General features: G+C 32.1%; 2 protein-coding genes across 3 annotated transcripts in view; one reads left to right on the plus strand and one right to left on the minus strand.

The window, feature by feature from the left end:
• The window catches only part of LOC113393247 (eukaryotic translation initiation factor 3 subunit G), a 75,908-nt gene that overhangs the window by 14,226 nt on the left and 40,026 nt on the right, over nt 1-21,656 (plus strand). The window lies entirely within an intron of this gene.
• Nucleotides 8,522-21,612, minus strand: LOC113393445 (popeye domain-containing protein 3-like). Its single transcript, XM_026630330.2, has 8 exons — nt 21,327-21,612; nt 21,155-21,213; nt 20,994-21,078; nt 18,570-18,751; nt 17,078-17,209; nt 13,435-13,542; nt 10,629-10,926; nt 8,522-9,164 (listed from the first exon to the last, which is right to left on the minus strand). The coding sequence occupies exons 1-8, from the start codon at nt 21,451-21,453 to the stop codon at nt 8,941-8,943; spliced, it is 1,215 nt and encodes a 404-aa protein (XP_026486115.2). The 5' UTR covers nt 21,454-21,612; the 3' UTR covers nt 8,522-8,940.

The raw sequence follows: 21,656 nt of genomic DNA on the forward strand, positions 1-21,656 counted from the left end.
TGTACTAGTTCCCTGATTTTATTGAACAAATGCCAAAATCGGACTTTCGTCACATAACTTTTACTTGCTTGATTAAACCTACAGGTACTGTTTATAACCATAAAAACACACATTTTTTTATTATTAACTATAATAATTTTATATAATACATATAAGAAAAAAATAGTGTTTTTTTGAGTAATAAGTAGCTTTATTGAAGCTTATTTGCTATAAGCTACATATATAGCTTAAAGTGGTAGAAACACATGTGGTAGAAGCCGGTAGGTGCAAATTACGTGTAATGAAACTATTTATTACTTCTGATAAAATCTAGTTCACCCGAGTGGGAACCACCCAGTCAGAACAGCCTATTTAAAAAATCCATATGGAAAATTAATATTGAACGTGGTGATAAAAATCTGATGACCAAAACCAACCATATACGTTTCATTTATATGTAGATGTAGAGATATATTATTAATTTATTTTATCAATTAAAACCTCAACTTTCAGCAATTACTATTAAAATTAAAATAAAGTATTTTTAAAACATCAGCACTACACGTGTGGTAATTGGAAGACTGACCTGATCAAATAGAAAGTATTCCAAGTTTACCAACTTTAGATTCCACGAAACATGGTCGTGATTTGTTCGAGCTTTAATTTAAAAGTTTATATTTAGAAATTGTTTGAACGATGAAATTAACGACGTCTTTATTTTTGCCTAAAAAGCATATTTCCGAGTCGCTAATATTTATGCGACTGGAACACGCGGTTTGCATGGACAAAATTTAAGCTTTTGTCATGTATTATTTCATTTATGAGGCCCTGAAGTACCGGCCTCTGCGATTGAATGTATAACTGCGTGACGATTAGTGCCTGGCAGCGCTCCAGCTCTGGATGGAACCTTGTACTGACGCAGCCTTACCGTCTCCACACAAAGTAGCAGACACTATAGACAATTAAAACCCTCTAATTATTTAAGTGTCAGTGTAGTTTTTCTTAAAACCTTCAATTACTCGAAAATGAAAGAGCATATATTTCTAATATTATTTAGGCATATTCCTAATAAGATTTCTGAAGTTTTTTTTTTCATATACAATGTAGCATTTACAAAGAGATCATTTTATAATTTTAATCTTATATCTTGATTACGTTTTCTCTATATACTTCTAGCCTATAGAACCTTGTACATTTGGCATTCATTAGTATATTTGACCCTTACTAAGAAATACAAATCTTTATCAGCGTTTGTGTTTTATGACCATTTCAAGTTACTAAGTACCGTAGGTAAATTATACTGTAGAGAATTTTTGTAAGTTTGCTTCATTATTTTAAGCCAAATTCATTACATATTAAAATATCCAATAAAAAAATTAAAATGTTCTTATAAATTATATACAATGAATTTATTTGACATTTATTTTATGATACTCTGATATACGAGAATATGTAATATCAATTGCAAGAGGGCCAGCAACCAAGTGATTATTTGGACGATTATTTATAACACGTGAAACTTGTGAAAATATGTAAATAAATAGGCATGTGTAAGTCAATTTATTTTTAAAAGCTTTTATTTAACTTCACCTGTTAGTAGTCGCTGAACCAACCTTGCAACTAATTTTTAAACCAGATTCAGTCAACCTTTTACATGATGACGATGATTCTACAATCTAGTATATGTATATTTAAGTCTATACTATACTATATTCGTTTTTGAAAATGGAAATAAAAGCCTAGGTACTTAAAACTTGATTATGATTTAGAAAAACTGTTAGTTAACCTGACATAATAAAACTCTATGGCGCCTTTTATACCGTCACCCAAATAAATAATTACAGCAAGTAGTTCTCGACATTCAAAAGAAGATTTTACAGTTTACTAGCTAACTGAGCTATCGATTAGCTAGAGCATTATTTAGAGCCGCTTTTGTGACTAACGCTACAGGCCATCTGATAACGCTGAGAACGTTAAATCGCATAATGCTTAAGAATGGCGAGTGTGGATAAGAAAGCTTCGTTGCTGTCGGTGCGGTCTGGACTAACCTTGACCACCTCGGCTCGTTGCGGTTGATCCGATCCTTATCTTAGGCTATTGCAACGACCCTTTGAAATGTCAGTCTTTGAATTTTTAAGTCACTATAATTTGCAATGAAAACGTAAATTTTCAACACAAAGGTAATGTTGTGTATTCTATATTCGTTTTATTTTATTGATAAATCTGAAACTTAATTTAAGCTGCATTTTCTAATGTTATACTATTCGAATTCTAAATTTTCAGCTGAATAATATGAAGTATTTAAATGGACTTGCGTAATTGTATTGAATGAGGATAATTATATCTGTTCTATTATTGTAATTGGACATAATACTCTTTTGAGACCAATGCAAATACTTATTGAATAAAATTAACAAACGTCAATTGACACAAAATGCAGACGTGTCAATCAACGACAAATCCAATTATTGCAATTAGTATTCATTTATTCAAGAAAATAACAATAAATTGCATCGCAATTGATTGAAGCATTAATTACAAAATAGCTGAAATTTTGCATAACAGCAACGAAAATACTTTGATGATTGGCAAACTTTGATCTAGGCCGCTTCGGTTATAAACCTTAAATCGATCTTTATAAAGAAACTCTCTTGCCTCGCTTTTAATGAAGTTTACTTTACTTAAATCACCTTCGAAAACAAAAGAAAGTTAAATTACCTTTTAAATAGGGCTGTGAGTGAAATTTAACTAAACTTAAATAAATGACTGATCATAAATCGAAAATATAAAAAAAGCATGAATCATTGCTTAATACGACGTTATTTGCAAAGAGTGGAACGAAACCTAAAAAATTAGAAGAGGTATTCTCTTACAGCGAAAAACGGAGAATTCTGTCCAAATAAAATGGGCGAATTTAAACCACACGCTTAACTTGTTTAATTAAATCGATTTAATTGTTGCATGCTTTTTTCTATTTAATATCTAATGTATATTTAAAATGATCTATGGCAATAATTAATATTTATAAATAATCGTAAATTGACTAACCGTCACTTACGTAGACACCATTTTTTGATAACATTTTTTTCATAAAAATGAAATGTAGTACTTTTTTATATCCCCAGACAGCCGTATAGATAAATATTTGTTATATTTGCAATAAAGCTTAGTAAGCAATAAAACATTCCTAGGCTCTGTTCAGGTTAGTTTCAGATTCATGTGGGAGCCACTGCAGTCACAGGCAAAGGAAATGTTACACCTTAGACACTATTAGTAAAAACGGAACGTAATTACGGAACGTATTGTATGAGGAATATGTATAAGGAATTACTTATACTTTTTAAACTAATATTTATGATGAATTGAATACTTACAAATTGCTATATTATATGCTATAAATATACAGAATAATCTATGTATATTTAGTTAGTACCTATATTAATTGTCACTACTTATTTATAATATGTAATGTATACAGTTCTTTTATTTCAGACTCCATCCCTATTATATAAAATCAATATTCAAGTTTGATATTAATTTAAATTACGAACACACGAATGTGAAATGAAACAGATATTCAGTTACGCATTTCGTTTACATAAATTATGTTATTTCAAAAACAGTAAAATTATGTTAGCGATATAATGTTTGGGTTACGAGTTAAATTAATTTAGAAACTGCAAATGAGGATGTTCTTTACTTATAAATATACTGACGTATCGAAATAGATACGTATATATATGTATAAGTGAGTGATCGTGTGTCGAATTGGAATTGATTTTCTCAATAAAATTATGTTAATTTATTTTTAAAACAATTAAACAAAAACAGATGATGATATATAATAGTTTTCTTATAATAACACACTCACATAAAGTACAGTTGTAAATACACTCGTCATAAATCGTTTTATTAACACCGTTTTAATGTCTTTGTATATGTATATGTAATGAATATATGTATGTATGTAGACGCCAATATGATTATTATCGATGCACTTGCAAAGTAAACTATTAATTTGAAATTTTGCACATATTATTAAACGAAATGGTTATGAAACTGATGTTTATTGGGAATCCTCACTTACTATTTACTGTGGGTCTCATTTGACTCTCACTTGACATTTGGTGGTAGGGCTTTGTTCAAGCCCGTTTGGGTAGGTACCACCCACTCATCAGATATTCTACCGCCAAATAACAGTACTCAGTATTGTTGTGTTCCGGTTTGAAGGGTGAGTAAGCCAGTCTTACTACAGCAAAAGGAACATAACATCTTGGTTGCCAGGGTTAGTAACGCGTTGGCGATCTGGGGAATGGTTCATATTTCTTTTAGGGCCATTGTATATGGGCGGTGGAGACCACTTACCATCGGATGGCACATATGACATAAAAACAAAAACAAGACTCACCTCGGTGAGTTTGGGGTTACTCTACACTTAAAAAACGGTGTTCTTTAACTTGTTTCGGTATAATTCATCTTAAACATCAACCTCAACACAGATATTATATTTTGATAATATTTTTATACACGAACATGAAATTGTCACTGACATCAATACTAATATAAAGTAGTCTAAATTAAAAAAGCTGGTGAAACTGCGAAGCACCGTGACTTATAATATTATACACTAAACCCTTGTCCGAAAAGCGCTGCATCTTCTATTACAAATCTAAGTATATTGATTTTGTAGTTTTTTTTTTTAATTAGACTTTCCAAATAAACGTCTCCTGATTTATTGCTAAAGATCTTTTTTTAAATAATTATTTATATAATTGTGAATATGATCTTGAAATTATTAAATAAATACTATGCAACCTTATTCGTGTATTATGTACCTAATAGAATAGAGAGCCGATAACTGAATCGGTTCCGGTTGATTGATTTGTTTCATACTCCGACTGAGAGCTGACGCAGCGTACTCTACTGACTATGTGTAGCTTAATAACCTCGCTCTCACAAAACAATTTATTTTCGCACTACATGTTCTTTTTCAGATATAGCGAGAAATATATGGGTTTATGATATTCAATTTATTTAGAACATTATACTCACCATGGGTTCGTACTTGTATTCGCATCTATAAGTGAATTCATTTTTGTTGGCGGCTCTGCTCGGGTGAAAATCCAGCTTTGAATATTTTTACGTTTAACATAAGGATTTTATCTCTATATGTATATTTAAATCATTGTACGTAAACATTCGTATATTTTTAGATCATTCTAAAAATATACGTAACATACTATATATACTATGTAAGTCCTGAAACTATGAATTAAAGTCATACAAATAAAAGTTGCATTTCAATTGCATTTTGTACTTACTGAAAAAACCAAAACAAACTTATTACGTAAGTAATATGTGTCAACAATAAATATTTAACAATCGGAGCGACTTTCAAATGCAATCTTACGAATTATATTTATATACACCAAATTTAATAATATTAACTTTTGCTGAAAATTCAGGTTAGTTGAGACGTAGCTCGTATGTATGTAGGTAGTAAGGAAGTAAAACAACAATTACCTGTTTAACAATTGGTGTGACATTCAAATACAGTTTCGAAAAATACAATGAAATTTACAAATTCTATTTTAGTAGATAACATTATATAATAGAACTTTTTTTTTTACTTTTATTATTAACTAGCTGGTGCCCGCGACTCGGTTCGCGTGACTTTAAGCCTCAAAAATAGGGGTATTATATGGTTGACATATCTGTGTATTGCGTCTGTCGTGGCATTGTAGTTCCCAAATGGATCGACAGATTATGATTTTTTTTGATAGGTGACTTATTTGAGTACTTTGCCATCGATTAAAATTAAACCACAAACTTTTAAATTTTTAATTAAATCTTGTAAAATAAAAAAGTTATGATGTATTTACCTAACTGCGTAATGTATATTACATGATCTTACACGTAGTGCCGGGGATTAAAGCATTGATTTTTTTGGAGTTGCGAACACGCGAGAGTGCCTCATAAAGCTGGCAGTGCATATGGCACTGGAAACTGGACTCTGGACTCGCTTAAAAGTAAACGCATGTGTTCGCATTAACTTTTAATCATACAGTTTTATAGACTATAGTTAATCAAAGTTTCGAAGATAATTTTTGAATAAATATTTAGATGTATTTTTTTAACAGTTTATTTATCATTGTATTTTAAACTTTTTTATTCGTGAACCGATTTTAATAAAACAAATGTTACCTCAAGTTACTACTGTACTTCAGTGAAAGTCGCATCCAAATCGGTTAAGCCGATTCCGAGATTAGCGGTAACAAACGAACAGACAAACAGGCAAAAATTCTAAATCATATTTATGTGTTGCATTAATAAATACCCCCAGTAATATATTTTTCTCAAATATCTTCCATGTAAAGATTTCGATCAGTTACGATTTTATTATGTGTACTTTAGAAGATGAAACAAAGTAGTCTAATTTTTATTGTATTATTATCTTTAATTAAATCCAATTTTGTTTCTTTTTTTTCTTCAATTAAATCTTCGCTTTAAAAAATAAAGAAAATAATGATGGTATTATTTTTATGTTGATGCATGACAAGAATGGATCTTGCAACACGACCCTCAAAGACATCTGCCCTGCCATCCCTCACGTGACACTCTCCGCTCCGCATAACTGAGCCCAAGCGTTGCATGCCTCGCCATCTCTCTGATTACCGCCCCGCCACGGTCATTATTTATTTTTGTTCCGCGTGAGTTTTAATTTTACGATAACTCCTAATATATTAAAGATCAAATATGTTATAAATTAAATACTTAAGATAATAATCTTTTTTTAATATTAACAATAACTCCGTTACAATTAAATAAAAAAATACTTTTTTTAAACTGTTAAGGAGAATACGCTTAGCAAAAATATCATAAAAACACTAATGCACTAAACAAATCAAAAATATTTGAATACATTTCAAGAATATATGTATAGTGCATTTAGTCTAATAGTGCTTATTACAATAAATGCACTATATAGATGCGGTTTACTTACTTATTCATTGTTAAATTAAATACTTCCACCGATTCGGAAAACAATCTTATCTGACAAGAACCGGCGAAAGAAACTCAGCGAGTTTTGTAATATGTAAACAACATACATTCAATAGCACTAAGAAATAGTCAAGAGGCGATAGTTTCATTCCTAAGGTGCGCTATCAACCATGAACTCAATAATTGTATAATACCTTTTACTGACCGAAAAGATCTTAAACGAATTCTGGGACCTTGTTGTTATACATTGCCCCAAGTTACTGAATCTATGCAGTCGAGTATACATTAAAACATTTTTTGATACATAACGCAGAAACAATATATATCTTTTATTTTAACCTAATATATGAAGATACGTGATTTATATTCAATAAATTGTTTGTTATAAACATAAGGCAAATATTAAACAAGTGTACTCGTAATAACTTAGCCGTAGCGCCCGAGGCCACAGTTCTACCAACACTAACGTTATATAGATGTAGCTACTTTATAAGTTTGTTTGGTTTGTTTCTCAATCACGTTCACAATGGCTTTACGGATAGCCATGGAATTTGCATAGAAATTGAGTGAATAGGCTCTCTGCCCGGTCATTATGTAATTTTTCTTTACAATAGACGGCACATAAACCATTCATATAACTTTGTTAGCCACGTATACATAAACGTGAAATACATGTTTTACATTTATGAATTAGGTAACAAATATTAAATCTCAACTTTCAGCTAACTGGATAGTATGGTAGTAAGAATGACAATATCCCAATCATGATTGTAACTTTAATATTCACGTCACCAGAATCTTAACAAGCCATTAATCAATTGAGATTTGAGGCTACATGTAGTAGTGTAGTAGTAAGGGGCTGTCATGACTGTAATGAAATTGAATATAATTATCATTGTGATGCTGCCTGGTAAAAAAACACGTAGGCGTATAAAATAAAAATACAAATTCAAAATTTAGTAGATGTGCAAAAGCGACACATGTCTGTGGAGATGCAAATATAACAATGAAACAGTAAAAGTTTTACTCTTGACTATTCTCGCAATTTATTTCGTGAAACAAACTATCCTTTTTTTACTAAGATTAAACGTTCGCCGCTACGATAACATGTCAGTTAGATCCGATTCAGTAGACGTATAATGTATACAACGTAGAAATCAAATTCAAGTTACTTTAATTATATAATAATTCCTTAAGCTTTTTTATTCTATTTTCTTTTACTTCTTATTTCGTAAATGATTGTAACAGAAACTCCCGCTACGAAAATATGCCCACACGATGTCTATGAAATGATAGTTCTTGCAACAGACAACCCAGATAAGGCTTAGTTATTGCCGTAGCCAGGTAGAGACATAGGTGGATACGCCAAAATAAAGTTTATAATAAAAGACTAGTATAGTATAATATTATTCAAACCTTAAACCCGCCCGATAACGAAATCCTGGTTACGCCAGTGGACACAATCTGTTATTTTCAAACTTCAATATGGCTTTATACGACTATCAGATTTCAGGAATCTAACAGTAATGAAACAACAACGAAGTCGCGTATGCTTTATTTGCTACATCGTCTTTAATAAACTTAAAGCTAAAATAAATACATCACCATTATTATATGATTTAAATAATTTAATAAAATAAACACAACATTTATTTAGGTAACCCATTACTTCAGTCTTTTGTATTATAAGCCACTATCTATATAGCCATTCTGTAAGCACTCTAGACTCCAATCTCGACGTAGAACTCGATCGTTAAATATCAAAATAAGGTATGCGATGTGGGATAATCGGTTTTTAACATTGTATGAACATTTTAGGTCGAGGATTTAGTGTCAAAATTTATCACAGAATAATTTTGCTAAGGTCTAACGATCTTCCACCGTAAAAAGGCTGTCGCAGGACGACGATCTTGTGCTAGAATCTTTAAGAGACGTTAATACATCGTTATTTTCCGTATGTCAGTGTCTGAGATCGTCATCGGTCTCAACAGCCTCGCAGCTGTGGTACTTGGAGGAGGTGTCCGGACAACTGTCGGCGATCGAGAGGTCGTCTGAGGAGCCCGCAGGAGCTTCGTGAGCTGCCAGTGGGATTAATTCCTCGTCTGCTTCAGGATAAGTTGCAGTCACACCGTTGCGTTTTGCGAGATTTGCCACCGTATTCTCCGTGTCTCTAGACCAGTAATCTGTAAACAAACGGTTTCTGATCATAAAACTATTACAACTACAAATTTTTCCTATGACAAGCCTCCTCAGAAAGTAACTTTTAATGTCATAATATTAGTTTTTACATTGTTATCTGTATTTCTGTACTAATAACATTAATGCGATAGTCACTCTGTCTGTCTATTTGTTGCTCTTTCACGGCCAAACCACTCAACCGAATTTCAAAAAAAGTTGTATAGGATAAGGACATAGGCTATTTTTTTATGCCAAAATCTGACGACCAACCCCTAAAGCGCGAGCAAAGCCACGGGCTATTATCCGTATTTATAAAAAGTAAGAACTGCAAGCTAAAATATATTATGTCAAAGCATTTAATTTGCCTTCTCATCCCTGAGAAGACTTTGGATGTGTGTATCCAATTAAAGTCGTATAAGAAACAACTTAAGCTGACCTCGAAATTTGGAAACACGATCAAATATACGTACAGAGTTTGAAAACAAAACGAATCGGCAATAGTTGTCCTTCTGAAGATCATTACGGAGTTCTTATGAAGTGTATAATAAGAAATACAGATAAAGAAGAATAAGGGAGTGGACAAGAATTCATATTGTCATAGAATAAATTATTAAAGGAGTAAAACTTATATTAATATGATATGAAAAAAATCACAGGATGCCCGACAGATGAAACATCTAAATTGGTGGCTATTTAAATAAACGATAATAATTTAAGAATACCAATAAATACGTATGGAGTCAAATTAATTAAAACGTAATACAACCAACAGTAGATACAATATTACATTAAAATAAAAATAAAATATATTTTAAAATGATCTAGGCAAAAGTTCTAATAAGTAATAATAATAATAATTGTAATGAGGCCAGAGGCACCAAGCGGTGGCGCAGAGGGCACGTGACGGTATAAGAGAGTATCACGCCGTTTGCAGTCACGGCACACGTCCGCCTTATGTCCAACAATATCCTAATCATTAGCAGTAGCTGTGTAAGTGATTTGCTTCACAAAACTTTGTCCTGACAGAACGTAATTTAGATCGCACTTACGCAAATTTTTGTCGTGGCCATCAGCCAAAGTTCGCTTTTTACAATCACACTAACACTTAATCATTCCGTTTTGGCATCAACTAAGAATTTCTTTCATATTAAAATTACGACAAAAATTATAGAAAATGTTAAATATTTGATATGTATCTTCTATGATACATATCAAATATTGGTTCATCGTATTAAGATATACTCGACACAAGAGTATTAATAGTGCAGCATCGTTGAATTTTAAGTACCAATAAATAAAACGAGAAGTAAAATATCTTTATAGCACCGCAGTAATTTCCTTACCCAAAGAAGCGCCAATAGCTCAACGGTATCTGGCCCGTATTGATGTCAAATTTGGCTGCAGGTTCAATCCTGAAACCTTAGACTATTGTCACACTCCTAATAGAAATAACTTAATAAGTGACTCACTCGATCTCTTCTCCGGCGGGACCGGCTGCACCGTAGTGGGCGGCGGCGGTTTGTTCGCTGACCGCAGTTTCCTCGGACTTCGTGCCAACGCATGCGATATGCTCGGCAGTCGTATGTCTAAATGCGATCCCCTTTCCGTTACTATCTTATTGTTCATAGCGTAGAGTTTAGTAGTTATATCTCTAGCGATCAATGTCGTGACTATGCACGCGAGATACGGCTCCTTCACGAATAGATATTCTAAGGAGCTCCGTTGCCAATATACGTAGCGGCACGATGACGCCGCCACTATTGAAACCTGTGAAATGACGCGAGCATTGATACGAATTCAAATCAAAGTAATAAACTATAAAGCATGTTACTCATACGTGACAGAAACGAAACTCATTTTCAGTGTCAAAACTTTTCAGTATAAATGAACTGATGAACTCTCATTGCACCTTCCGGATATTCTAAAACTATTTTTTTATCGTTATTAAATTAGAAAACATGAAATTATTTTCCGCTCGCCTGTAAAATTACTTGTAACACGAAAGTTTTGTGCATTCGATAATCGCTATATAAATGCTTCCAGTAAATTGCTCGGACTTGCATTTCGCGATAAACAAACAATGTCACGGGTGTTCGCTATAGTCGAAAGTGTTTAGAGTTCATCGATATTTAACCTAGTTTCTTTATGTAGCCACTTTATTCTTTATATAGTCGTATCAAACGACAATTAGGTCACCGGAGTAAAGTATCTACAGTACGCGAAATTTACTATCGAGTACTTGTTACCATGTTCGTAAAACGCATGCAAAAAATTGCACAAATTATTAAATAGAAAATGAATAACGATAATATAATATCCTCAATTAATATTATAATTAAAAGTTATAAAGTCACGTTTTATCGACGAAAATAGAAATGAGATTTACTATTATGACGTCTTTTATTTAAATGTTTATAGCTCGAAGTAACGTTCTATTAAAATAGGTTTTTATTATTCGAAAGCTATTTCATTATCTGAATCATTTATATGTACTATTAGTACCTTACGTGGATAGTAAAATACAATCTCGTTTCGTTTTATGTTCACATCATCCTAAGTGAGTTATAAATACTAAGCTTTATGTGTCAAACCATCACTTTGTACATTGAGGACAAACTTCGTCTACGTGGAGTAAAATAATAAATTTTAGGTCTCTAGAGATAAAACTCGACTTTGGTGAACTTGTAGTTGTATATCTACTTTTATCTACTACATATATCTACCCTACTATAATATTCTACTGTACATACTATGTTATGTACAAATTGACATATCATTGTGTTGTGACTCATAACAATTATAATAAAAATACCATTGATTATATTAGAATTTTTAAAATGTGTGTACAAATGATGTTTATTAAATTAGTTTACGCTACAGCATTGAACAGTATTAGTTTTTTTCATTTACCTACTCAAATAAATCATTAATGTCAAGCTTAAAAATGTTAATTCTCTAATTAAGTACTAGCTTGATATAAATAACTAGCTATTGATCTATATAGATACCACGACCTTTATACAGCGACTCGCGTAACATTTCACTGAAAGGGCTTGAAAGATATAAAAGAGGCTTTTACGAATACTTAATTCATAGCATTCTATGTTCATTGCTCCATTATTTAACGACTTGTTGATGACGTCATATTACATTTCCGTAGATTAAAGACGAAAATGATAAACTCTCCGACAGTAAAATTATTGGTATTGATTATGATTTTACCCCACAGGTTACGCCTACACTGAAAGTGTATTGACGGATAAACAGTGTAATGATGTCATCGACATTTTGCGAACTTAATATTTGCCTTTACCTTTTCGACGTACGAGTACTTTTATTATTGACGAGTATTTTTTTTATGTAACTTTAAATATAAATATTTCAATAACGATAATTTAGATATGACGCCACGAAATTTTATTCCAAGTAATAAAAATATATTGTACCTAAGTTTTTAGGTGAAGTGTAACATCCCTATTTTCGATTTCATCGCATTTGAATCGAAGCGTAATCGTTGCCTTAAGCTGTTTACCTATTCTAATTACACTACGATTCAGTTGCGGTTAAATCGAAGTGGGACCGAAATAGAATCAGGAACGCATCAAAATCAGTATAACTAAGTATAATTGGCCCCCACCTGGCTAATTGGTATTAAATGACAAAATCTACTTTTTAAAGTCGTCTGACACAAACATTTTTAGGGTTCCGTACCCAAATGGCAAAAAATGGAACCCTTATAGGTTCGTCATATGTCCGTCTGTCTGTACGTCCGTATGTCAAAGCCACTTTTTTCCGAAAATATAAGAACTATACTCTTGAAACTTGGTAAGTAGATGTATTCTGTGAACCGCATTCAGATTTTCACACAAAAATAGAAATACGTGTGGGATATCTATGGATAGGTCTTCAAAAAGGATAATGAGGTTTCTAATATCATTTTTTTCTAAACTGAATAGTTTGCGCTAGAGACACTTCAAAGTGGTAAACTTCTAAAGTAAGAGAATGATAAAACTAAAAAAAATATATGATATACATTACCATGCAAACTTCCACCTAAAATTGATTTGAACGAGATCTAGTAAGTAATTTTTTTTTAATACGTCATAAATTGAAAACCGCAGTTTACCTTTCATTTAATCAACTCAAATATAAAAAAAAAACATTTAATTTCATAAACATAAACCTTGTTACTTGCTGCTACGGAGCCCTTCATGGACGAGTCCGACTCGCACTTGGCCGCTTTTTTACAAAATAATCAAATAAAAAAAAACTCACCTTAAATTTTTCATCAATCGTAGCTCTACTTGATTCGAATTCCGGTGAATCGAGAAATTCACACGGCAGTATGGGATGAAGAAACTGATGTCCGCTCATAACGTTAACCTATACAATAAAAAACACACATATTAAATATTGTTTTATTATTACTATCGAAGTACCCAAAAGAGCATGCAGTAAAAATAGTCGTCGAAATTCTAGTAAAATGTATTGTAAAAATCCTTATTGCATTTATACCCTAACTGTTGAGGATGTTTAACGCGGATGGAATCGAGAGGCTAGAAAAAAATCCTTACAACAGTAACAGCCTGTAAATTTCCCACTTAGTTGGGCTAAGGCCTCCCTTTGAGGAAAAGGTTTGGAGAAAATTCCACCATGCTGCTCCAATGCGGGTTGGTGAATACACATGAGGCAGAATTTCGTTGAAATAAGACACACAGGTTTCCTCATAATGTTTTCCTTCACCGCCTTTCTCAATATTAATCGTACCATTATAACAATATACATATTTACGTTACGTTTTATTTGTTTAAATTATTTTGAGTTTCTTTTTATCAGTATTAACTTAATTTGACATATTCTGTGGATCAAATCTTAGAACTGAACAAGTTAAACAGTTTTAATAAAATAAACAGTACCAGACAACTGTTTAAATTGAAATTTTATACAAACTTTTGATTCTGTTTATCTGAGTTGTCTGAGTATTTGTTTTAGTAAAAGTACTAAATAATGTAAACATATTTTTTTAATTTCAATTCTTTTTTCTTTTGGGTCATCTTATGTGTTATGGAAAATATTTTCCTTTACTGTAATAGTGACATCAATTTATTTTCATAAAACAATATGTTATTATAAGAAACCAACTAATTGTTTAATTATGTGCTTAATAATTAAAAATAAACAAGTAATTATTTATTGAACGGAGTAATTATATGGATGTCCTTATAATAACAAGTATTATTATATGGACATCCATATAAGAACAAGGAGTAATTACTTTTCCAAGGAAGATAATACATCCCTCTATAAATAAATTGAATCACAATCATAAGTCAATTAGTACTAAGTATCCAAATTTGAAATGTTGCAAAATTAATAATATTTTATTAGAATTTCCTTTTATTAACTTTTGAAATTTATTATTTGTAAGAACTTAATTGGGTTAAGTGTAGCAACTGTGTATAACTGTAATATTTTTACACTTTTAAAAACATATTTCAAACGTTAAACCGAAAACTACATTAATATATGTATAAGTCGGTATCTACATTAATACTTAATTAGCAACATTCTATAGCAATACTTCATGTGCTCATAATGAATTCAGCTGAAAGTACGTAAAATACAGTCCATGTATATAGTTTTAGCTGTGTAGTCAGAAGCACGTTCCCGACGTTAGGCTCACTCGTATAGCAATAGGTATTCAAAGCAAACATTGGCACGTGCACCCACAAAAATTGTTTTAAATTTCCCCGCTGTGTAACGATCCATGAAACAGACTTGCAATTTGCATAATTTGTAAACGAGGATAGTGGTTCCACTTAAGTGATTCTTCCAAGATAAGCTATGAAATACGGTAATGGAGGTAAGTCCACTCGTAAATACTTAATCAACAAGTACGCCAGACCGACTCGTTAATATTACATCAAATTTTTCTTAGAAGCTCGAAATAAATACGATCAACTTGTATCCTTTTAAGGAAATTGTAAAAGTGAAAAGTTGCCACGTTCACTCTGTATAAATAATTTTCTGTATTTTGATAAGTATTCGCATACAGTATAGACTTTAATATAGTCACCTAGCCCCCAGACCAGGTGTACCTCTCTACGATAGATAGATACTTTAATATACTGTCTATAAACCTGCATTACCGTTTGTCTTTAATCGTCTTTTGTTATGAAACAGGTATGATGGTAAGTGGTCACCACCACCTATAGACATCGGCCCCGTAAGCAATTTTAATCATTCCCTACATCTACAACGAGTCATCAACCTTGGGAACTAAGTTGTTATGCCCCTTGTGCTTGTAGTTACACTGTCAAACCGGAACACAAAAATACAAAGTATTGCTGCTTACAGTAGAATATATGATAGGTGGTTGATATCTACCAAAGTCTACCACCAAAAGCTAGTTTTTTTAACTATTCATTCCAGCACGGAGCCTATTCGTTCATTCTGGCGTACTGTCGAATATTTTAGATACTGACCAATCAAACAAATTAATATGTTCCCATACACAATTGACATTTCTTTAACAGTTTGACATATTACTAACAAAGATAACACACTCATTATTAAAAAGTAGCTACCACTGATAAAATTTTTTTTTAAATATAGGTAGAATTATCCTTCGACGTGTAAGAGATATTAACCATTCTTGACTCCGCCAACCTTGGTAACTAAGATGTTTTGTCAATGGCACTGGCTCACTCACCCTTCTAGCCGGAACATAACATTACTCAGTATTGCTGATTGGCCGTAGAACATGGGGTGAGTGGGTGGTACCTACCCAGACGGGCTTGCACGAAGCCCTACCAATACGTAAAAAATACGAATAGGTAAAGTTTAATAATTATTCCATATTCTGAAATCTGTTATATGTATATTCAATATACTTATATATATTAAGAGAACGCTAAAAGACTAATTCATTGCGAATAATAATGAGGACGAAATTATTTATAAAAACGAGGTACTGCAAAACTAACTTAACACAAAAAGAAACTCAAAGTTTCGCATAAATTTTAGTTTCCACACATAAACAGAGTACAATTTTAAAAGGTTTTAAAATGGTCATGTTTTTCAATTTATGTCATGTCTACTCTGTTAGACGTCTGCTTCGGTCGATATTCGACTCGCCTCGGTTCACTATTTTTTTGCAATGAATAACGTTTTTAATTCAATAATTGAATAAATTACATGTTTAGACACTTATATATCTTCTTTTAAATCCGTATTGCCGTCGAGCTTAAATGTTAAACAAACACACAAACACACAAACATTTGTATTTATAATATTATTAAGAGAACCAGAACTTTAAGATGGTATATATTTAATTGTATGGCTGCCCGTTTAGACTCGGTTCGGGTAAAATATTTACTTTTATAAATAGGTAAAACCTGGAACCTGCTCGTTGCCTCACCTGCCGGGTCCAAACTCAAGCATCCTGACGCGGACCCGCTCAAACACAAACATTTGATCCAGCCACGTAGAAGGACATTATCTATTTTACTTCATATAGGTAGGCGGACTGGTTTTTTTTTATGTTAGAGGTGGCAAACGAGCAGGAGGCTCACCTGATGGAAAGTGACTACCACCGCCCATGGACATCTGCAACACCGGGGGCCTTACAGGTGCGTTGGACTGGTAAATGGGCCTTGACATGGTTAGTGGTCACCACTGCCCAGAGACTTTTTCATTTAAGAAATACGCCATGAACCTAAAGGCCTACCATAGGGGCTTGCACAAAACCCACACCAAGTATACAAACACTACTACAAAATAATTATTTATATATATATAAAGAATAATTAAGTACATTAATATGTCAGTACGTCTCTCCAAAGTAAATTGCAATGATATTCTCGTCACGTACTTTTAATTCTCTTATTCATTAAAAAATAAATAAAAAAGTTTAACCTTGCCAGACAGCAGGAGCCCGAGTCGATCCGTTTTGGTAAGGTTTTGCATCGCGTAGGCCTCGCCGGCATGCAAAGACATCACGTGTGCGAAGTCGGGGGATACCATGCGCTTGAACTGCAGCCTCGATACCTATATAATATCACTATATATATGCTGCCGATATAAGTTTGAAAAAAACATTGACTGTACTAAGCTCTTGGGGATACATTTTATAACGAGAGTGGCTTAAAAAGTTTGCAGTCTCTAGTAAAAATATTTTCTCTATTATTTTTTGTTAAAGTCTATTATTTCTATTTTTTGTGGTTTTTATAGGCGAAGCTCTTGAGTTTTTAAGTACTCGATGAAAGTTATTAACACAGGCACTGAAGGAGATCAAACTACGTCAAATACGATTATATTTGACGACGCAGAGTCCAGATTGCTTGCAGTGCACAAACGTACAACGTCAACTACTCTTATGACTTCTACTTCGACTAGCCGACGACATAAACCCTGAGTGTGTGTATACCACAAAAATACAAATCTTTCATTCTCATTACTGGCGAGGAGATAGAGTAAGTTTTGGGAATCTTAAGGCATCACCTTAGTGAAGGAAATGTTATTTCACCAGGGCAATCAATTGCGTTCACACTACTGTGGATTCAAATTCCTAATGGGTGTTCAGAATTGCAGTGAGTATTCTGATTATCCAATTTTTTCCCCTAATTTTGGCAACTTATGACTCTCATGATCGAAATCTAAATAAACTTGTCAACGAGAACAATTTTTCTTTAAATCGAAAGGAAAGATCAGGTGTAAATCAGAGTAGTGCTTGAAGATTTTTTTTTTTAAGATTTGGAAAGTAGGTAAGCAGGAGAGAAATAATTTTAACGTAATTATCTTTTTACTTTAGACTTGGTCGCGAACTTTTTTTTCCATCTCTCTTAATAGATTTTAACTGAATAGCAGACAATACAATACATCAAACAATACTTAGTATTTACTTTAAATATATTTATCAGAAAGGTAATATTGTTTTTGAAATTTGAGTTTATATTTATGCAAAAGTTTTTGTTAAAATTTCTTCAAATTAGCCGCTTCCCTACAAAACATTTAAGCCCTTAACACTTAAGTGGCTCGTTGCTTTATGTTCATTAAAGCCGTGAAAGTGCACTTTCAATATAACTCGGCTACAATATATAGAGTATTTACTAAAGCTGATTTGCGAAGAGAAGATTAGAGCTAGCTTCGTAATAGTATTGGCATTAATGATTTACCTAAACATTGTGATTCTACGTATTCTCTACGAACAATTAATTAAAAAATGATCATTAATCAATTTACTTACTAATAATAAGAAACTTTATATATACTTTATTTATTTTATTTATTTTCTCAGATAAATTATATGTAAGCCTATATAAATTTATTACGCTTCATTTTGTATAAGTATTTAACAGGGTTTCTTTTAATGATCAATTACCGTAATAAGGATTTAAAAAAATCTTACCTTAAAAGGTTCGAAAAGAGTGTGGTAGACTTCTTCGAGTTCTGGATCAAACTTGACAGGTCTCATTTCGTATACTAAGTAAACGACTTGAGCTAGGTTTAAGAATACGAAGCCGAAGTTCCAGGAGAAGGCGTCCGGTGAACATATGACATGCCAGGCCCATATAGAGTATAGCATGAAGCCTGCCGCCAACACAATACATCACTTCATTGTGTGCTATAAATATCTGGATGTACTAGCTGTTGGCGTTACGGGCGACCTAGGTCATGTTTAACTAGAACTACACCTTTGAAAAGCTAAGAAATAATTATTGCTTTAATGGACGAGAAATCTTTTTTTATGTATTTAATTGGAGAAGATACAGCCGTTGATAAACAAAAATAACAAACACTTAATAACTATTAGGCCAATAACAGTTCTCACGTATAACATTAAAGAGACTGAGAATAGGAAAATAAAAGAAAAAAAAAACAAAAATGATAACAACAATACATATAAAACAGTGTCTGTAATAAAAAAGCCAGTGAGACCACAAGTTAAAAAGTTAAAAATGACTATGTCTTTGCAAACATTTCTGTCATGTATCGCTTAACATTATTATGCTTTCTGCAGAAAACATCAAAATCTTCGCAAACTTCGACAAGCTCATTAAGACTAGCAGACGCTCTTATCAGAAAATAATTCTGCCTATAATTTGTCTTAGTCGTTAGGACAGGCAGTAGGGGCTGACGATTATGCCAATAATCCCTATTCATATTATCTAATTACATGCATTTAGACACAGGCAATTGATATTTGTACTTGTATTAATTTTTAGATATATTTCTGCCTTATAATAGAACAAAAGTCAACTAGGCGTGGTGGTAAGTGATCACGACCACCCATATCCACTCCGCCACATCATATAACTAAAATGAACAATAAAAAATAACAATACACTTATCTATTCGATAAACATTTAAAATGTTTAAATGACAAACAGCGCACAGTCTACACTAGTGGGTCTAACAGAATTTCTTATGCACTAAGAAAGGATTTTTCAAAATTCATCCTCTAAGGTTTATAGGGATGAAAGTTTGTGTAGAAATGTACGGAAGGCCGTCATTTTAGGAGACTGAATGAAACTGACTGAATGAAACACAAACTGATGTTTATGCTTCTGTTTAAAGTAAAATTTAATTATTACATTGTTTCATAAAAAATGTTACCTCTGAGGGTCAAATAAAGGATGAACATTGGTATGGATGTTCGTCATTTAACAAATAAAAAAAGTAGGATTTAATATTTTGAAACCGGCATTAATATAAATAAATATATCGTTGTTCCAAACTTCAGAGACCATTTTTTAAGATCAGTGTACTAATATTGGTCATTTAGTTTTAAAAACCTCTTAGTTCTAGTTGTTTCGTTATTGTTGATTGCATTTCTTAAAGCCTTAAAAATTGCTCCAATTAACTAATGTATGTTCCTTAACCACGCAGTCACTATCTTCAGTACAGCACATACAATATATACCAATTAGTGATGTTTAAACGAAAACTAATAAACTCATTTGATAATTTTGGCCGTAAATAGGTTATAGGAAAGCATTTTAGTAAGTTATTGTGGCAGTTTCCGAAAAGCAATAACGTTTTGACTCCCAAATCCAGTAATCCGTGGAATCTTATAGTTTATGCAAACAGACAATATTTTTTTTATTAACAGGGTTACATAGATTGTGCGACATAAACGATCTAAAATGACGGGTTCTAAATAATATTTCCGATGAGATATTCTACCGGATATACGGCTAGTTGACAATAAAATGTAATTTAACCATTAAAAAATTAAATTATGACATGACATTACTTTTAATTTTACATCTTTATTGCACAATATGAGGCATATTGTAGTGGCCAATTTTATATCAGTTTCATTGTATTGCCCGTCAATGGTTTTCAATTATTTTTTATTATTATTCAAAATAGTCTTATTTTTTAAATTAAAACCAAATACTATTTTATTAAAATATAGTCCTATTTTTAACCTAAAGGTTCTACTGTTGAGAATGTAAATTCTACCGAAAGGAGCCGGCCAAGTTTTCAGTAATTAGGTATTTTTAACTGATTTAATTACACAAATATACTATTTTACTTGGGTTAACGGATCTAAGACATGACAATACTAGTCAATCGTTATTAATAGAACTCCTAGTTTGAGGCTAAAATCTAGTGGAGATTGATGCTAATGACTACTCAGATCCACATACAAATCTTATTAAAATGTAAAAAAATAATTATTCAATATAAAACTGTACTTTAAGATTATAAGAAATAAATTATAGTAAACATTTTTTTTATTTTTTTTTGTAATAAAAAAAACAATGTGTACAAGATAAAAGCTATGAATCAGTCGTTATCATAATGATAAAATCCTAAAGCTTACCAAAAATCAAGATAGTATGCATCCAAAGTTGGCCTTTTTTGGTGCTCGGGGCGCAATAAGCAGCAACAAACAGCATATTCGATAACTGCATTGAAATTTAACCTGGTTTACTTATCAAAAATGTTTTTTTTTAATTTAAAAACTACTTCAACTCAAATCACCTGAAACAGTGGATGCTGAGGTACTCTCCATAAAGGACACCAAGGCCAATACCACGGTCCTAAAGAGAATTACAATTTGATCGTAACAAAATCTTATCAAGATATTATATAGAAATTTTATATCTAAAAATACTTGACGTATTTATAGTTGATATATAAATATTCTTTATACCTGACGGCATTGTATAATTTATAGAACCAAAGTCGTGAAATGTTCCATTTTCTCCTGGCCACGAAAAATTGTATTCGCCTATTTCCAAATATTCACTTTTTGCCGCCGATAAGCTGCCTTGAGGCATTTCAAACAAGTATATATGATTTTAATCTCCAATAATTAATACATTGTTCACTAAATGCACACTTTAATCCAATATTTTTTAATACTTATTTGGTTTATAAGATTGGCGCCAAAATCGATATTTTACATGAAGATTAATGCCGTCATAGAATGTCTAGAAAGGTTGCTGTGTAGCCAACATTTTGCGCAATTTCCGCTTTTCCG

The sequence above is a fragment of the Vanessa tameamea genome, chromosome 6, assembly GCF_037043105.1.
Source record: "Vanessa tameamea isolate UH-Manoa-2023 chromosome 6, ilVanTame1 primary haplotype, whole genome shotgun sequence".
NCBI lineage: Eukaryota > Metazoa > Arthropoda > Insecta > Lepidoptera > Nymphalidae > Vanessa > Vanessa tameamea.